At 51.3% G+C, this 15,863-nt stretch overlaps 1 protein-coding gene across 1 annotated transcript in view; it reads right to left on the reverse strand.

The window, feature by feature from the left end:
- The window catches only part of SDK2 (sidekick cell adhesion molecule 2), a 258,634-nt gene that overhangs the window by 47,118 nt on the left and 195,653 nt on the right, over positions 1–15,863 (reverse strand). Inside the window, exons 16-24 of the mRNA XM_065896647.1 lie at positions 14,845–14,985; positions 13,197–13,378; positions 12,538–12,653; positions 3,804–3,999; positions 3,506–3,604; positions 2,929–3,120; positions 1,195–1,316; positions 353–462; positions 101–251 (exon numbers count right to left, since the gene is read on the reverse strand). Coding sequence (XP_065752719.1) covers positions 101–251; positions 353–462; positions 1,195–1,316; positions 2,929–3,120; positions 3,506–3,604; positions 3,804–3,999; positions 12,538–12,653; positions 13,197–13,378; positions 14,845–14,985 — 1,309 coding nt within the window. The remainder of the gene's footprint in view (positions 1–100; positions 252–352; positions 463–1,194; positions 1,317–2,928; positions 3,121–3,505; positions 3,605–3,803; positions 4,000–12,537; positions 12,654–13,196; positions 13,379–14,844; positions 14,986–15,863) is intronic.

The raw sequence follows: 15,863 nt of genomic DNA on the forward strand, positions 1-15,863 counted from the left end.
AGGTAATCCGGTGGACGCCTGCTTTGAGGCGGTGACACCTCTGCAGGGTGCTGAGGCCCGAGGAGACATCCCACCCCCACCGCCCTCGCGGGAGCCTCACCATCCACCGGAGCCACAGGCTGGTCTCACTCGCTGTGCGCAGCGTCACGTTGGCTGGGGCCATGTCAGGCGGCGCCTGGAGGGTCTGGATCTTTCTGGAAGGCTGGCTGGGTGGGCTAGTGCCCACGATATTCACCTGGCGCATGCGGAAGCTGAGATGGGCGGAGAGGGGTGAGCAAAAGGGTGAGGGCAGGACCCCAGGGCCAAAGCCCATCCCAGGCTGGGCAGCCCCCTCCCCTTCCTAACCCGTTACCTGTAGTAGGTGAAGGGGTTCAGGTCGGGCACCTCCATGGACCGGGCGTCCGGCTCGTTGGGGAGCTGGTGAATCAGCAGCCACTCCTCTCCCTCTCCGACCACGCCCACCTGAAAATGGAGACACCCTTAGACCTGGCCAGCCTGCTGGGCTGAGATGGGGGTGCTCTGAGCCCCAGCTCCCGGGAGGTATAGCCCGGCCCAGGGAAGGTCTTGACACAAACCCCAGGGCTCACCCGGAGGGCACCACAGGGGGCCCCCCATCTTTCCAGGCCCTTAAACAAGACTTCAAGTGTGACCCCGAGCCCTCCTGCATCAGAATCTCGCGGGATGCTTATTATAAACCCACTCCTGGGCCCTGCCCTTGACCCAGCCAATCAGAATCCCTGGGGGCGGTGCCCAGGAGTCCTCATATTTATCAACAGTAAGCTTCCCAGGTGAGTCTCCCCAACACCCTGGCATGCTTCTTAAAACCCCAGCTAAGTCAAAATCGGAATTTCTAGGGGTGGGACCCAGGTGCTGGAACTTCCGAACACTCCCCTGGTGCAGCCAAAGGTGAGACCCATGGGTGTAAAGGGCTGCAGGAAGCAGCTGGTTATTTCTCTAGGCTAGCCAGTCACCACCCTGACCAGAGGGGGTGTGTGTGTGTGTGTGTGTGCGCGCGCGCACAGGTGAGGTGGAGGTGGAACTGTGGGCATTTTTGGTGTATCTGACCTTCTGATAGTTGCATGTGAAACTCACACAGATTGAAACACACATGTGATTTGCTCTGGAGAGCAGGGGTGCCGCCAAGGCCGGGGAGCAGGCTGCCCAGGCTGTAGGGCTCTCCTCTGGCAGCTTTACCTGGGCCTCCACCAGCCAGCGGGAGATGGAGGTCTTCCCATCATAACCTGGCCTGAACTGCAAGGTCACGGAGCGGGGGCCAATGTTGGAAATGCCCAGGTTGGTGGGGGCTCCTGGGAGTTCTGGAAAAGGAAAACAGGGCAGGAAAGGAGTGAGAAGAAGGTCCTTCCACCCCCCCACAGGACTCTCCAGGCATGGGGCGGCGGGGGGCGGTCTGTGTGTCGAACATTTCCTAGACACCTCGGAGTAGGAACATGGCCGAGGCCTCAACCCACAACACGGCCTTCGGCCCTGCATCTAAGGCTCACTGTGTTCAGACCGGGGACCGAGCTAGGCTCGGGGCTGAGAGAACCCCCCAGGGCCAGGAAACGGGGGCTGGGCTTCCTGAATGAATCCTCTCCATCTACACATAACCCATCACAGCCCTCCCAAACCAATGATGGCTGAGGGAGGTTAGAAGGAGGGGTGAGGACGGGAGGAAGCCCCTGTATTCTTTTTTTCTTTTAATTATTAACTTTATTTAGTTTTTGGCTGCGTTGGGTCTTCGTTGCTGCATACGGGCTTTCTCTAGTTGCAGCGAGCGGGGGCTACTTTTCGTTGAGGTGTGTGGGCTTCTCACTGCGGTGGCTTCTCTTGTGGAGCATGGGCTCTAGGCACACGGGCTCAGTAGTTGTGGCTCACGGGCTCTAGAGCGCAGGCTCAGTAGTTGTGGCGCACGGGCTTAGTTGCCCCGCGGCATGTGGGATCTTCTAGGACCAGGGCTCGAACCCGTGTCCCCTGCATTGGCAGGTGGATTCTTAACCGCTACACCACCAGGGAATTCCTGAAGTCCCTGTATTCTGACCAGAAACCTTGGGGTTCAGGGTGAACAGAAAGAGAACAGATTCTGGGGTCGGACTGTCTGAGTTGAAATCCAACTCCACTGCCTCTGATGCTGTGTGCCTTTGGGCAAGTTACCTAACCTTTCTGTGCCGCAGTGTCTTCCTCGGTAAAATGGAGATGATAATAATATTGCCTACCTCAGGGTTGTTGGGAGGGCTAAGTGCACAGATGCACTGAGCTCTGGGCCAGGTGAGCACTAGTTTATCACTTGGGGTCAACTGAAGCTCAGGTATCTCAACCACCTCGGTGGGCGGGTTGAGGGATTCTGGCCACATCGCACAAGCAGACTCACAGACCCAGACAGGACCACGTGGCTATCCAGTGCGTCTCTCCATAGACACAGATGGGGAAACTGAGGCACGGGGGGGGACGCTTCACTTGCTCAGGGTCACAGAGCCTGGCAGAAGCACGACGGGGGCCAAAGCTTGCTGTTTACACCGGGGGTGAGGTTATTCTCACCCTGCTCTATCCCCTTCCCAACCAACATTTCCACTGGTTGGAATCCATTTGGACCTTTTGGGTGACAGTGAGAATTCTTCCCCTGAATCATAGATACCGCTGCTTGATGCCTGGAGCAGGATGGGGGAGTAGAGGGAGGGGGCAGTGGCGGAAGGAGGCAAGGGTGGGGTTCTGCGGGGGCCCGGGCTCCCCTGAGAGTCAGGGGAGGAAGCGGCAGCAGCCCACACGGCCTCACCATCACGAGGATGCAGCCGGCCCTGGGAGGACCCGGGAACCCCAGACTCCAGGGAGGGGAGAGCTGTGTGGGAAGAAGCCAATCTTCCTGAAGAAGGGGCCTCCTCCCGAACAGGAGAACAAGAGGCCAGGAGCCCAGCGCTGGGAGCAGGCACCCACCTGGAGGCACCCCGGAGGAGATGGTTGAGGCGGACACCTGGCCCTGGCCCTTGGCGGTCATGGCGGCCACCTCGATGGTGTAGGTGGTGAGCGCGGTGAGGCCCGTGACGCGGTACTCCAGGGTGACGTTGGGCAGGTAGTGCGTCACGCGGGTGTTGGTCCGGTTATACTCCTCCCAGGAGATCCGATATCCTGGGGAGAGGCCCCAGTGTGGTGTGAGCTTGGCTGGGACCTTAACCTTCTGCCCTGCTTCTCACTTCCTTACTAGTCTGGCAGTTGGACACGCATTGGAAGGAGGGGGCCGAGGGAGGTGGGAGCAGCGTGCCTGGGGCCCCGGGTGTAACCTGGGTGGGTGCCCCTCGTTGGGTGTGGATTGCAGGAGGGAGGGTGGGTCACTGCGGCTGAAGATCTGGGATGCGGCTCAGAGCACAGGGGCTGAGAGCCTCCCATGAGTCCTTTCTAAGAAAGAGTGGCCTGCTGGGAGGCTCTGGATGAACACTAGGTCGAAGGGAGGGGGATGGACGGGAGGGCCTTTGCCGCCCGTCTCACCCCGGGGCAGCGACGCTGTGGCGCCTACCTGTGAGAATGCCGTTCTTCTCCCCTGGTTCTTGCCAGCTGACCTTCAGCGAGGTGTCCAGGATTTCAGTGAAGCTCAGGTGTCCCACGGGCCCTGGCACTGTACCCAAAAGGGTCCCCCACCCACCCAATGCCAGTTAGAGCCGGAGAGAGACCACCGTCCTCAAGACAGCCCGTGGGGCTCCAGGGGTGACCCCCGGCTCGAAGACAAGAGCAGGGCCGTCCTGGGCCTGGAGCGCTCGGCCTGGCCCACGGAGGGGGGTGGGGTCAGAGGGAGCCGGGGTTAGGGCGCTGCCTACCGTCCTCGTGGGTGCGCGCCAGCTGCGGGGTGCTGCGAGGCCCGTCGCCGGGGGTGGTGAAGCACAGCACCGAGGTGAAGTACTCAGTGAACTTCTTCAGGCCCGACACAAAGCCCACGTGGATGCTGTCTTGAAAGTTGGGCCGGGCGGTCACCATGGTAACCTCCTCTTCCTGCTCTGGTTCCCAGGCCATCAGCTGCGGAGAGGGCAGCCACTCAAGCACGGCGGCAGCAAGTACGCACCAGCAGAGGCCCAGCGCTTTCCCACAGGCTGGGCCAACGGACAGAGAGGGTCCAGAGGCCCAGCTTTCCTAGGGTCCCTCCTCCCAGGGAGGGGAGGCCGGGCGGATACCCACAGGCCACTGGAGCATCTGTCCTCTGGGAGCTCACTTTGGTGTGCTGCTCCATTCGCTGAGTGATTTACTCTAAGCAAGGTACCGGGCAGGGTGGTTTCAGTGAGTCCTCTCCCGCTCGATTCCCACAGCAACCCCACAGGGAGGTACTTGATACAGGGAGATACAGGCAAGACTGGCTACCATAATTTGCAGGTCCAATGCAAAATGCAAATGGAGGCCCCCTTGTTCAAAAATTATGAAGAATTTCCAGAAACGGAAGCAGAGCATTTAACTGAACGTGGGGTCCTTCTGAGCGTGGAGCCCTGAACGCTCACACAGGCATGAAGCCAGTCTTGTGTTTTACAGATGACGAAATAGGCTCAGAGAGGCTAAGTGACTTACAATATATCACACAGCTCCTGGGTAGCTGAGGGTCTTTGCTTCTACACTTGGGCTCCCATGCCTTTCTCTGCCTGGGCCGGGGCAGTTCCTCCTAAGAACTCCAGTATGTAGATGACTCTCTCTTTTAAACTTGTTCCAAGTTGGGATTTCAACTGTAACCGTCCTCTAGAGGTGGAGCATTGGCAAGAAAACCCCGTCTGGAAATTCAGCATCACTTTTCCTCTAATCTCCACTCTACATATCCCAGCCATAATTGCATAAGCTCCCCACCTCCCCTTCCTTCTCTTCCTGCCTTTTTTTTAAAAAATTGAAGAATAAAGTTGATTTACAATGTTGTGTTAACTTCTGCAAAGAGATTCAGTTATACACATTTATACATTCTTTTTTAATTTTATTATTATTATTATTTTTTGCGGTACGCGGGCCTCTCACCGTTGTGGCCTCTCCCGTTGTGGAGCACGGGCTCCGGACGCGCAGGCTCAGCGGCCATGGCTCACGGGCCCAGCCGCTCCGCGGCATGTGGGATCTTCCCAGACCGAGGCACGAACCCGTGTCCCCTGCATCGGCAGGCAGACTCTCAACCACCGCGCCACCAGGGAAGCCCTATACATTCTTTTTTTTAAATATTCTTTTCCACATGGTTTATCACAGGATAGTGAATATAGTTCCCTGTGCTATACAGTAGGACCTTGTTGTTTATCCATCCTCTATATAACACTTTAGCATTAAATATAGCATCTGCTATGTTAGCATCTGCTAACCCCAAACTCCCAATCCATCCTTCCCCCAGCCCTCTCCCCCCTGGCAACCACAAGTCTGTTCTCTGTGAGTCTGTTTCTGTTTCGTAGACAACTTCGTTTGTGTCGTATTTTAGATTTCACGTATGAGTGACGTCGTATGGTGTTTGTCTTTCTCTGTCTGACTCAGTTCCCTTAGTAGGAGCATCTCTAGTTGCGTCCGTGTTGCCGCACGTCCCTGCTGCTTCTTGACCTCCTGCCCCACCCTCCTATCTTCTGGGCCCTTCGTCTGTCTCTAACAATGACAGCTGGTCTCACAGATTTCCTCAATTATTTCAAATTGATTAAATAGCAATTAATGGTGAAAAGCAACGCTGGATGAATTTTAATAAGCCTGGGTATTTATAGACATAAAACAGTACCACGCCAATGTCTCCTGATTAACTCAGGCCCATGACAATGCCTCATCTCCTCCTTTTCATGGCCGTGTGTTTACAAAGGATGTTTGGAAACTTAATTGGTATTGTGAAAAGATAGCCGATAGCAAGTTAATTAGATACCAATTAGACCCTAAAAATACTAACGAGAAACACTAAGCGGCATTTAATAGGTAGCTTAAGTAGCCCCCTTAATTTGGTTATCTTGTTTCACAGCACTTCAACTGCTGAACTTCGCTGGCGTAGATTAAGAAACAAGCTTGGTGTTTTAATTTACTTTAATCAATGTAATTTCGAATTAATTACACCATTAGAACTGTGTGGTGCATTCTCCAGTAAGTGCAAAATCTGGGTAAATATTATTTTTTCGGGTTTAGGCCAATCGTGATCACTACTATTTAAAAAAATAAGGGACAAAGAATGTCTTGACAGGGGCCTTAAAGCACATTCACAGGGAATTGTCTTCAGATACGACAAAGAAGATGGGTACGGGGTGATGGTGGTGCGGTTGGGTGGAGTCAGGACCACAGCATCATCCTCCAGGTCCAGGCCCAGAGCCCAAGACGGAGGCAGGACAGGGGTTGCTTCAAAACATTTACTCTGGGATGTGAACCACTTGTCCTGTAGCTGCATCCAAAGAGGAGGAGGCTAAGGGTTAAGAGGCCTCTCCCTCGGGTCCAGGAAGACAACAGAATTGTCTTCTGCGCCTCTATTGCTTCCAAGGGGCTGGGCTCTGGGCAGCCATGGGGTGGAGGCTGTGCTCCACACACACACTGGGCTCTGGTCCCATGTGTGCCTGTCACTGGGTTAAGCCCATCACGGACCAGTCCCGTTTCACCATCACAACGAGGACGACATGCGAGTCGCTGTCCCGTGCTGCTACAAAAAGGTAAACCAAGGCTCAGGAAGGTTGAGGACTGGTCAGAGCACGGGGGACCACCTGGATCCGGCTTCAGATTTGTGGACCTGAGACCTTAGACGCAGCCCTCTATCTGCCGAGGTACACACAGCTGCCAGGTGAGGGCTGGGGGTTCTCCACGCCTGCTCTTGTTACCGGGGGTCAGCGCTGATTTACTTCCTTAGGTCCTTGGTCTTGGATTCTAAGCAGACTGGGCAGCCCTGAGCCTGGCTGGGGTGTGTGGGTGAGTGTGCCTGTGGGGGGACTTCAGATCTAGATGCTGGGACAGGCAACCCCACCTCAGACAGCAGAGGCCCAGGGGGTCACCCCTGTAACTGAAAGGCGTGTGTGCGTGGGATGGTGGGGAGGCCAGGGTGCAGAACGTGCAGCCAAAGCCGAGAGAAAGGACGACAGAGCACAGCTTTGCCATTTACTGTGTGACCCTGGGAAAATCACTCAACCTCTCTGAGCCTCAGGCTATTACAGGAGCCAGTATTAGCTACCTCAATGGTTGTAGAGAAAAGGGCTGAACTGACGTGCCTCCTGTTTTTGATGGAGGCAGTACATCGCGGGCTCGAGAGTCTAGGAGAGCACAACCTGCTAGATTCTGGAGTTAAAAACAAGTAGGGGAAATTTTCTTTTGCACCCTCCGTTTGTCTTTCCCTCTACTTTTCTATCTCTCTTGCACGGATTCCCGCAAAACATCCTGGAAGGGTATGTGAGAAATTAACAACAGTGGTTCCCTGGAGTGTGGAGAATTTCAAGGTTGGGTAGGATAGAACCAGGCAGATGAGGGACTGGGGTGGCATGGTGTGAGATGGAGGATGTCTGCCTGCTATAAGTTTATCTTTTTACATTTGTTGGTTTTTGAATCGTGTAAATATATTCCCAGTTAAAAATTAAATTAAAGAATTAAAAAAATAATGGGGACGGTTTGGCAATAGCAGAAAAATTATACACATTTACCTTTTGACCCAGCAATCTCATTTCTAAGAATCTATTTCAGAGTTATATGTGACAGTATGAAAAAATGTAGGCACAAAACTATTCACTGCAGAAATGTTTGTTATAGTAAAAGACTGGAAACAACCAAAATGTCATCACTAGGGAGCTGGCTGACTAAACAATGGGAGATCCACATAATGGAACACGATACAGATTTTTAAAAAAGGGACAAGGAATATCTCTATATACTCCTACAGAGAGACCTCCAGGATACAATGTAAATAAAAAAGCAAAATGGAGAAAGTATGTAGAGTACACTGTCATTTATCTAAGAAGGCGACGGTACACATTTATACATGCATAGCCTTTGTTTACATTAAAGACATGGAAGGGAAAACCGAACCAAACCAATAAACAAAAAGAAATCACTTCTCTTGGGAAGGAGGAGGACCAGAATTCAGGCTGATTTTTTTCTGAATTAACTTCGCTTTGTAGATTTAACTTTGGAACCATGTAAATATGCTACATAATTATAGAATACAATTAAATAAAAAAATCAATCCCTAAAAATCGAAACCCAAATGAAACAAATGAACCTCACTGTATACTGAATTGTAGCAAAATTACACAGAAAGAAACCATTTCAGAGACTTTGCACAGAAAGGGGGGGACTGTATCCCGTGTGGGATACATCCTAAGAAGTACAGATAATCTGAAACTATTTTCAGTAATCACAGTGTTGATATTGCTGTTCTGAAACTGTCGTGGGTATTTGTGGGATCAAGTAGGTGAGTAATTCTGTTGCTGTGGAAGAAACTAGATTTTCAGAATGGAGAAAAGAGAGACAAAAGACCAATGAGATTATTTTTAAAATGTTAGAGTCCTGAAATTGAATTGGAAGTATCAGTACGTGTTTTATCTTTAAAAAAAGTATTTCTGAGTTGTCCATTCACAGGGCCTTGAAACAACAACCAATGCTAGAACCAGGAGCAGCCCCAGTGCCCAGATTTTGGTATCTAACTATCATTAAAAGAAACAAGGGGGCTTCCCTGGGGGCGCAGTGGTTAGGAGTCTGCCTGCCGATGCAGGGGACGCGGGTTCGTGCCCCGGTCCGGGAAGATCCCACATGCCGCGGAGCGGCTGGGCCCGTGAGCCATGGCCGCTGAGCCTGTGCGTCCGGAGCCTGTGCTCCGTAACGGGAGAGGCCACAGCAGTGAGAGGCCCGCGTACAGCAAAAAAAAAAAAAAAAAAAAAAAAGAGTGGCCCCCGCTCGCCACAACTAGAGAAAGCCCTTGCATAGAAACGAAGACCCAACACAGCCAAAAATAAATAAATAAATAAATAAATAAATAAAGAATTAAAAAAAAAAAAAAGACTCCTGGGGCCACATCAAAAGGACTCACCAACTTGGAAGAGGTGGGTGATGGGTCAATTTGGTATCAATAAGAGTAATAATGGCAGTGGATTGAAACATATCAGACGTATTAAAAATCCTTAAGGACATAATAATACTAACAAAAACAAAACAAAAAGATGCTTCCCTCTGCCCCCATCCAAACTCATCTGTCACCTTAGAAGATGCTAAGGAACCAATTCACTATTCTGAAAATTGTTAAGTCATGGAAAAGAACTGAGCATTTACCATGCTTTTCCTAGATGAACTAAGCCTTCAGGTAATCAAAAAGTTGTTAACAGAAAAATTCTTTTGGGGGGAAAGTATTACAGCTCATAAATCAAGGAGAAATCATAATATTCAAGTATCCTCATTTTCATACTTGAATACATTTCATATCCTCAAGTATCCCCTATTGAGATAATAGAGCACACAAGGGTGGTCAATGGTCACCACGTCCTAGTAAGAGAGACAGGCAGACTCTGTGCCTTTTAATGAAAATGCACAGCACCATCTAGGAAGTAATATTTTGAAAAAAAAAATCATCAAATCCGAATATGATCAAGCCTCTAGTTCTAAATTCCAATTTACTGCAAATATAGTGTTCAGAGGAATATATTAAATGACCCCACAGGGATGCAGTCGCAAATCCAGGCTGTGGAAAACTCTATAGGACAAATGACTAAGTTTCTTTTTTTTTTTTGCAGTACGTGGGCCTCTCACTGTTGTGGCCTCTCCTGCTCTCCTGTTGCGGAGCACAGGCTCCGGACGCGCAGGCTCAGCGGCCATGGCTCACGGGCTCAGCCGCTCCGCGGCATGTGGGATCCTCCTGGACCGGGGCACGAACCCGTGTCCCCTGCATCGGCAGGCAGACTCTCAACCACTGCGCCACCAGGGAAGCCCTGACTAAGTTTCTTTACTAAATAAATTAAAAGGAAGAGAGAGTGAGAGAGAGAAAGGAGAGAGAGAATCTGTAGATCAACTGAGACCTAGAAAACTTCAACCAATTGCAATTGTGTGACTCTCATTTGGACCCTGAGGCAAATAAACCAACCAGTAAAAGAAATGCCGTGGCAACTGGGGAAATTTGAACGCTGACCGGGTATCTGATGCTATTAAGGGGACTGTTGATTTTTTAAGGCACTATAATGGGAATCTGGTTATTGTGTTTAGGTTTTAAGTAGAGACTTTATCTATAATATTTCTCTGCAGAAATATTTATGGATGAAAGGCTACAATACCTGGGATTTCCTTACAAATATTCTAGGGGAGAAGCAGAGAGCTGGAAAATAGAGGGAACGCATTGGGCCATGAGTTGGTAACTGTCGAAGCCAGGGTGCATTATGGTCTTATCAAGTCATCTTAGTCTCCTCACTACTTTTGTAGATGTTTGAAATTGTTCACAATTCAAAGGGGAAAAAAAGGTCCCTTCTCACTGGAAGGATGGAAGGGACGGACACTACTTTTTTTTCCTCCCTGTGATACTGAAGGCCAAAGGAGCAGGAAACAAAATCCCCACTTGTATCCATTCATACTTAGAAAAAATCAAGTTACAGTTATTATTTTACAATTAAATCATACAACACTTTCCTTTTAATGCAAGACAAGGTGCAGGCTCTGGAGTTTGAAGCCAAGCTTTGCAGTTACTCTGACTGTGAACAAGTCACTGGCCCTCATGCCTCAGTTTCCTCCTCTGTAAAATGGGGTGATGATAACAAGCCTTCCTTCTTAGGGGTCTTGTGCAGCTTGCATGAGACAAGAATGTGAGGGAAGCCCAGGCATCCTGCCTGGCCTGTAGAAAGTGCCCTGTAAGCGTGAGCTCTTCTTACGCACCAGTTTCTATGCTCAAGCTATCTGGACAATTCATTTCTGCTGACTTTCTTGGAGCAGTTACGGGGTGCTGGGCACAGACTGGACCTGGGAATCAGGTGGGCTTCTGCAGCTTCCTCTGGCTCTGGGTCATTGCCCTAATTGTCCTGGCCACTAAGCTGGTCTCCTTGGCCGTCTGGGAGCCATTTACCTTAGAAGTTTGCAGCCCAGGTCTCCCCAAAGTGGAAGGAAACATAGGATCGGCAGCAAGAAGCTAATTCTTCCCAGCTCAGTTCCTCTGCATGACGCAAGCCTCCCTCTTCCCTCCACTGCCTCCCCCCAGAGTCCCAATTAGGAGGTTTCTCCAGCCAGCCGGCACTACCGGCGAGCAGCTACAGCCCTGGTCCAGGAGGGCCCCGCTCAGCCTTGGTGATGCACTTTCCTGGAAGCGAGATGGCTACGGCTGGGGTGTATCGGGATCTGGACCCTCCCTCCTTTACTTGAAACACCAGCAGAAAATTCTCTGGGTGATGTAATCTCAGCCCCTTCCCGTCCAGCCATCCCCACCTTGCAGCAACAAAGGCTAAGGCTGCTAGTCCTAGAAATGGTCCTTGTTGTCACACACAGGTGGTGTGGGAATCTTCTGGAAGTATCTGCGGTCACCTCGAGGCCAGCAGAGCCCGCGGTTCCCTGCCCTCCACGGCTGGCTTCCTGGTGACATGCCTCTCACATCCGGAGGGAGCGCACTGCCTCCTCCCACCCGCCCCACTCAGCTGGGGCCAAGCTGTAAAACACGGTGTGGACCACACACTCTGTGATCTGCCATCTCCCATTCTCTAAGGGAAGGTCAGCTCCGTGCTCCTCGTGGGGTGAGAGGAGAGACCCAGCAGTGGCTGCCAGAAGGGGATGGTTGAGAAGTCCCGACTTGCAGCACAGTTCCAATTATAGCAAATTTACTACCATCACCATCACCACCGCTACTAGTGCTTTTTGTTATGGCTGAATTGTTTCCCCTCCAATTTTTATGTGGAAGCCCTAACCCCCAGGACCTCAGAATGTGACTGTGTTTGGAGATAGCCTTTAAAGAGGTAATTAAGTTAAAACGAGGTCCTTAGCGTGGATCCTCATCCCACAGAACTGGTGTCCTTCTAAGAAGCGGAAATCTGGACACAGACACACAGAGGGAAGACGCGTGAGGACACAGAGAAGGCGGCCGTCTACATGCCAAGAAGAGACGCCTCAAAAGGAACCAGCCTTATCAGCACCTTGACCTTGGACTCCTACATCTCCCCAACAATTTTTTTTTTTTCAGGCTCCGCGGCCATGGCTCACGGGCCCAGCCGCTCCGCGGCATGTGGGATCTTCCCAGAGCGGGGCATGAACCCGTGTCCCCTGCATCGGCAGGCGGACTCTCAACCACTGCGCCACCAGGGAAGCCCCGTTCTGGATTTTTCTGATGGGGCCGTGGCTGTGTGGGGACCCTGAGCCTGAAGCAAACCTGGTTTTGTTCATAAGGCAGGCTCATCGAGACTGACTGCTCCCTGCACTGGGTCTCAGACAGGCCAGTGTCCGTATTCCCCGCGGCCTGGACGTGGACCCGGGGAAAGCCCGCATGCCCCTTGCCTTGATCATGTGTCCTCTGCTTGGCTTGAACCAATGATTCAGAGACAGAGCGGGGACTCCCTCCTCCCCCTTCCTCGCCTTCTCCCTGCCTCTGCGGCCTGCGTCCTTTCGAGAATCTCCAGGCTTCCTCTCGGGGCAAGGAGAGGCCTTATGTACCTTGTAGCCCTGGTTGATGCCATTGATGAACTGGGGGCTGGGAGCAGTCCAGGTGAAGCGGATGGTTGTGGAGTTGGTGGCTTCTGCATGCACGTTGCCTGGAGGGACCGTGGGCACTGGAGGAGAGCAGAGAGGTAGGGGTGTGCGTGAAGGGGGCACAGTCTGACTGTCTGGCCCGGTTAAGCAGAGAAAACACATGAGGTCTGCAGACACTGCTTTACCCCGCTCCCCCCAGCTCCTCCCCTGCTGCTATGGAGACTTCAGATGCCCTCTTTCTGCAGATTAGTTTGGGCTTAATAAAACCGGTCTGGCCCATTTCACAGGGTACCCACAAATAAAAGTGATGGATCTGAAAATGCTCAGGGTGGTTTTTAGGTACAACGCTAAATGTAAGCTGTTTCATGATCCAGTTAATGGGAAACTTTGCAGAAGGTCCCTGTATCCCCAAAGCCTCTGCATTCATCACACCCACCCCAACCTCTTCATCCATCTTTCCCTCCGTCCTCCCACCCTACGGGGTAGCTGGGCACAGCATGCGACAGCCTGGGACTGGATAAAACAGGTGACACGGTTGAGGCAGTCAGGACTGGACAGTCAGGACCCATCAGGCACGGAGAGGGGGAAGTACCAGCTCTTCCACGGCCACTGTCCCCACCTACCTCCCTGCAGTGTCCACTCGGTGACTTTGCTGCTGTAGACACCCAGTCCTGCGCTGTTGTAGGCGGCCACCTCGATCTCGTAGTTGGTCCAGATGATGAGGTCCTCCAGCAGCAGGTTGTTGACATCAGCGTCCGTGATGTTCTTAAACTGGTACCCAACAGGCAGCCCAGCCAGGCAGTACCTGAGGGGAGAAAGCCAAGAGGAAATGGATTGGAGTCAGCCTGCTGTCCTCGTGCCCAGGAAGCTGTCTGTGATGGTGGAAACCCACATCCATGCTGTCCAACATGGAACCGGCTGGCACTTGTGGTTTTGGGGCACCTGAAACGTGCTTAATGTAACTGAGGAACTACGTTTGTCATTTACTTTACTTTTTTTCTTAATTTAAATGGCTGCAAGTGACCAGCGGCTACCCCATGGGATAATGCAAGTCCAGGGGATGTGTCTGGACTCTTCTTTTTGACGGGGGAGGAGGACATTGGTAGGATAGCTAGCCAGGGATGCTCAGAGTTCCTGGGAAGATCTCACGGGTCTAGCTTTGAGGGGTCGCTGATCAGAGAGTGGTCTCCAAAGGTTGGGCTCATTTCCTTTCTCCTTCTAGGAGAACGGCTCCCTCTTTTGACAGCCATTCACTGAGGTGGAAAGAAAAAAATCTGAGGCTACATACTCTACCAAGTTCCACCTTCCACTGGAAAAAAGAATGCAGGGTAATAAAGAAATGGGATATGTTGAATCACAGATTGCTGGGCTTATCCCAAAGGTTCTCATTCCATAGCTGAGGGGTAGGACTTGAGAATTTGCATTCCTATCAAGTTCTCAAGTGATGCTGACGTTGCTGGTCCAGGGACCACACTTTGAGAACCACCACCCTTTAGGATTCACCAAAAAGCCCACGACGAGATTAACCAATAATAGAGCAGCCAAACCAACAGTAACTGCTTCCAAAATCGGGGAATTCCAGGGCTGCGAGTGCACACATTCAGGAGAGAGACGTGTGAAGTTGCCCAGCATCTTGCAACCAGCCAGGGTTCAGAATACTGACACAAGTTCTCAGAAGTTTCAAGTAGCAGGCTAATTTTCTTTTAAGAATACCAAATTTTAGTAACAACGTAATAATACACTTTCGGGTTACCAGTAAAGCACCCACAGTCAAATGTAAAAATAAAAGGCTATATACCTGGGTTTCATTTGGCAGTAGGGACCAAAGACAGGACTTCCACTTTTTAACCAGTTCTTGGCCTAGTGATTCGTCCACTCATTGTCTGTCCTGGGGAAATCTGGCCTGCTAGAATATTCTTGGTTTCCCAGGTGGTTGGTCCCCTGGATAGTTACGTGTCTCTGTGTAGCCCTACTCCTATGTAGCCCTGACGTCTGGCAGACTTGCCATCCATACAGCCTTAAGGAGGCTACATTGTATCTCCTCTCTAACCATTCCTATTGGTTTCCAAGGCTCTCACTGCTGGAAGTTCTTCTAGATGTCTAACTTCAATCCTTCCTACTGGAGTGTAGGCATTTCTTGTTGCCTGGTCCTTGTTGATGAAGAAGGACCTGCCATGAATCTGCTCTGTTTTCCAATCCACTCCCTGACCCTCCCTCATCTCTTTCCTCTTGAGTCTGGGCGGCCCTCCTTTCCCTGGTGCGGACGCCTACCTGATGATGTAGCCCTTAAGGATGCCATTCTGGTGGCTCTCGGGAGGTGGCTGCCACTGGATCATGATGGACTGGTTGGTCCGGCCGCTGGCGATGACATTCTGTGGAGGGGCCGTGGGGGGCTCCTCAGGAAGGGAGACCCTGCATAGGAAAACACCAAGAATGGGCAGGGCTTTTCACTCCTAGTCTCCACGGTAAATACGGGAGTTTAATAGGATAGGAAGAGGCCCCACCCTGCTCTGTCCCTGGATGACTCTGCACAATTGCTGTGTGCTTTTGGGCCAGTCGCTTAACCTCTCTGAGCTTGCTTCTTTACCTGTAAAAGCAGTATCATAAAGTCCACTTGCCGGCTTTATGAGTGGTTGAAGCTCGAATGACACAATGTATATGGAAGTCCTTTTAAAACACTGTAAAGCACCAGATATGTGTATTTTCTGTGCGGTTGAGGGACACAGGCCTTGGTTTCCCATTTGTCAAAGAAGCTGCTGTCGGGGTTGATGACGTCATGAGTGTTCAAGTATTTTAGAAGCAGGAGTGTCAAATACTCACCTCCCAGTTACCAGCTGGCGGTGAACTTGAACCACGCTTCCTTTACGAACCAGCTGAGCCCTGGCAGGGTGGGGCAGGCCGGGTAGGGGTGGCGTGGTGTGTGCGTGAGAGTTTGAGCATCCCCGTACCCCCCGAAGCCCAGTGCTACTGCATTTCTTTCTCTGGCATGGCCAGGGGACACAGCATTCCACTTCTGTATTTTTCACATAACTGACATGCATCCATTAACAAAAGTTGATTATTTTTGATGGATGTCTTTCCCGTTTTGTTTATGTTTTTGTTTCCTGATGGATAGCTCTTCCAAAACATCCTGCACCCTCCCATGGCTTTGTAAAGCCTAAAGTGAGGGTAATCTAACCTTTTACTTGCTGACTCAGGACGATTCGTTAGAAAGATGAATCAGCATTACACAGGGAAGCCCGAAGGACTGGAGAAGTTATAGGATGGTTTCCCTACACTTCGAGGCCTCT

Source organism: Phocoena phocoena, chromosome 19, assembly GCF_963924675.1.
Source record: "Phocoena phocoena chromosome 19, mPhoPho1.1, whole genome shotgun sequence".
In the NCBI taxonomy this organism is placed as follows: Eukaryota; Metazoa; Chordata; class Mammalia; order Artiodactyla; family Phocoenidae; genus Phocoena; species Phocoena phocoena.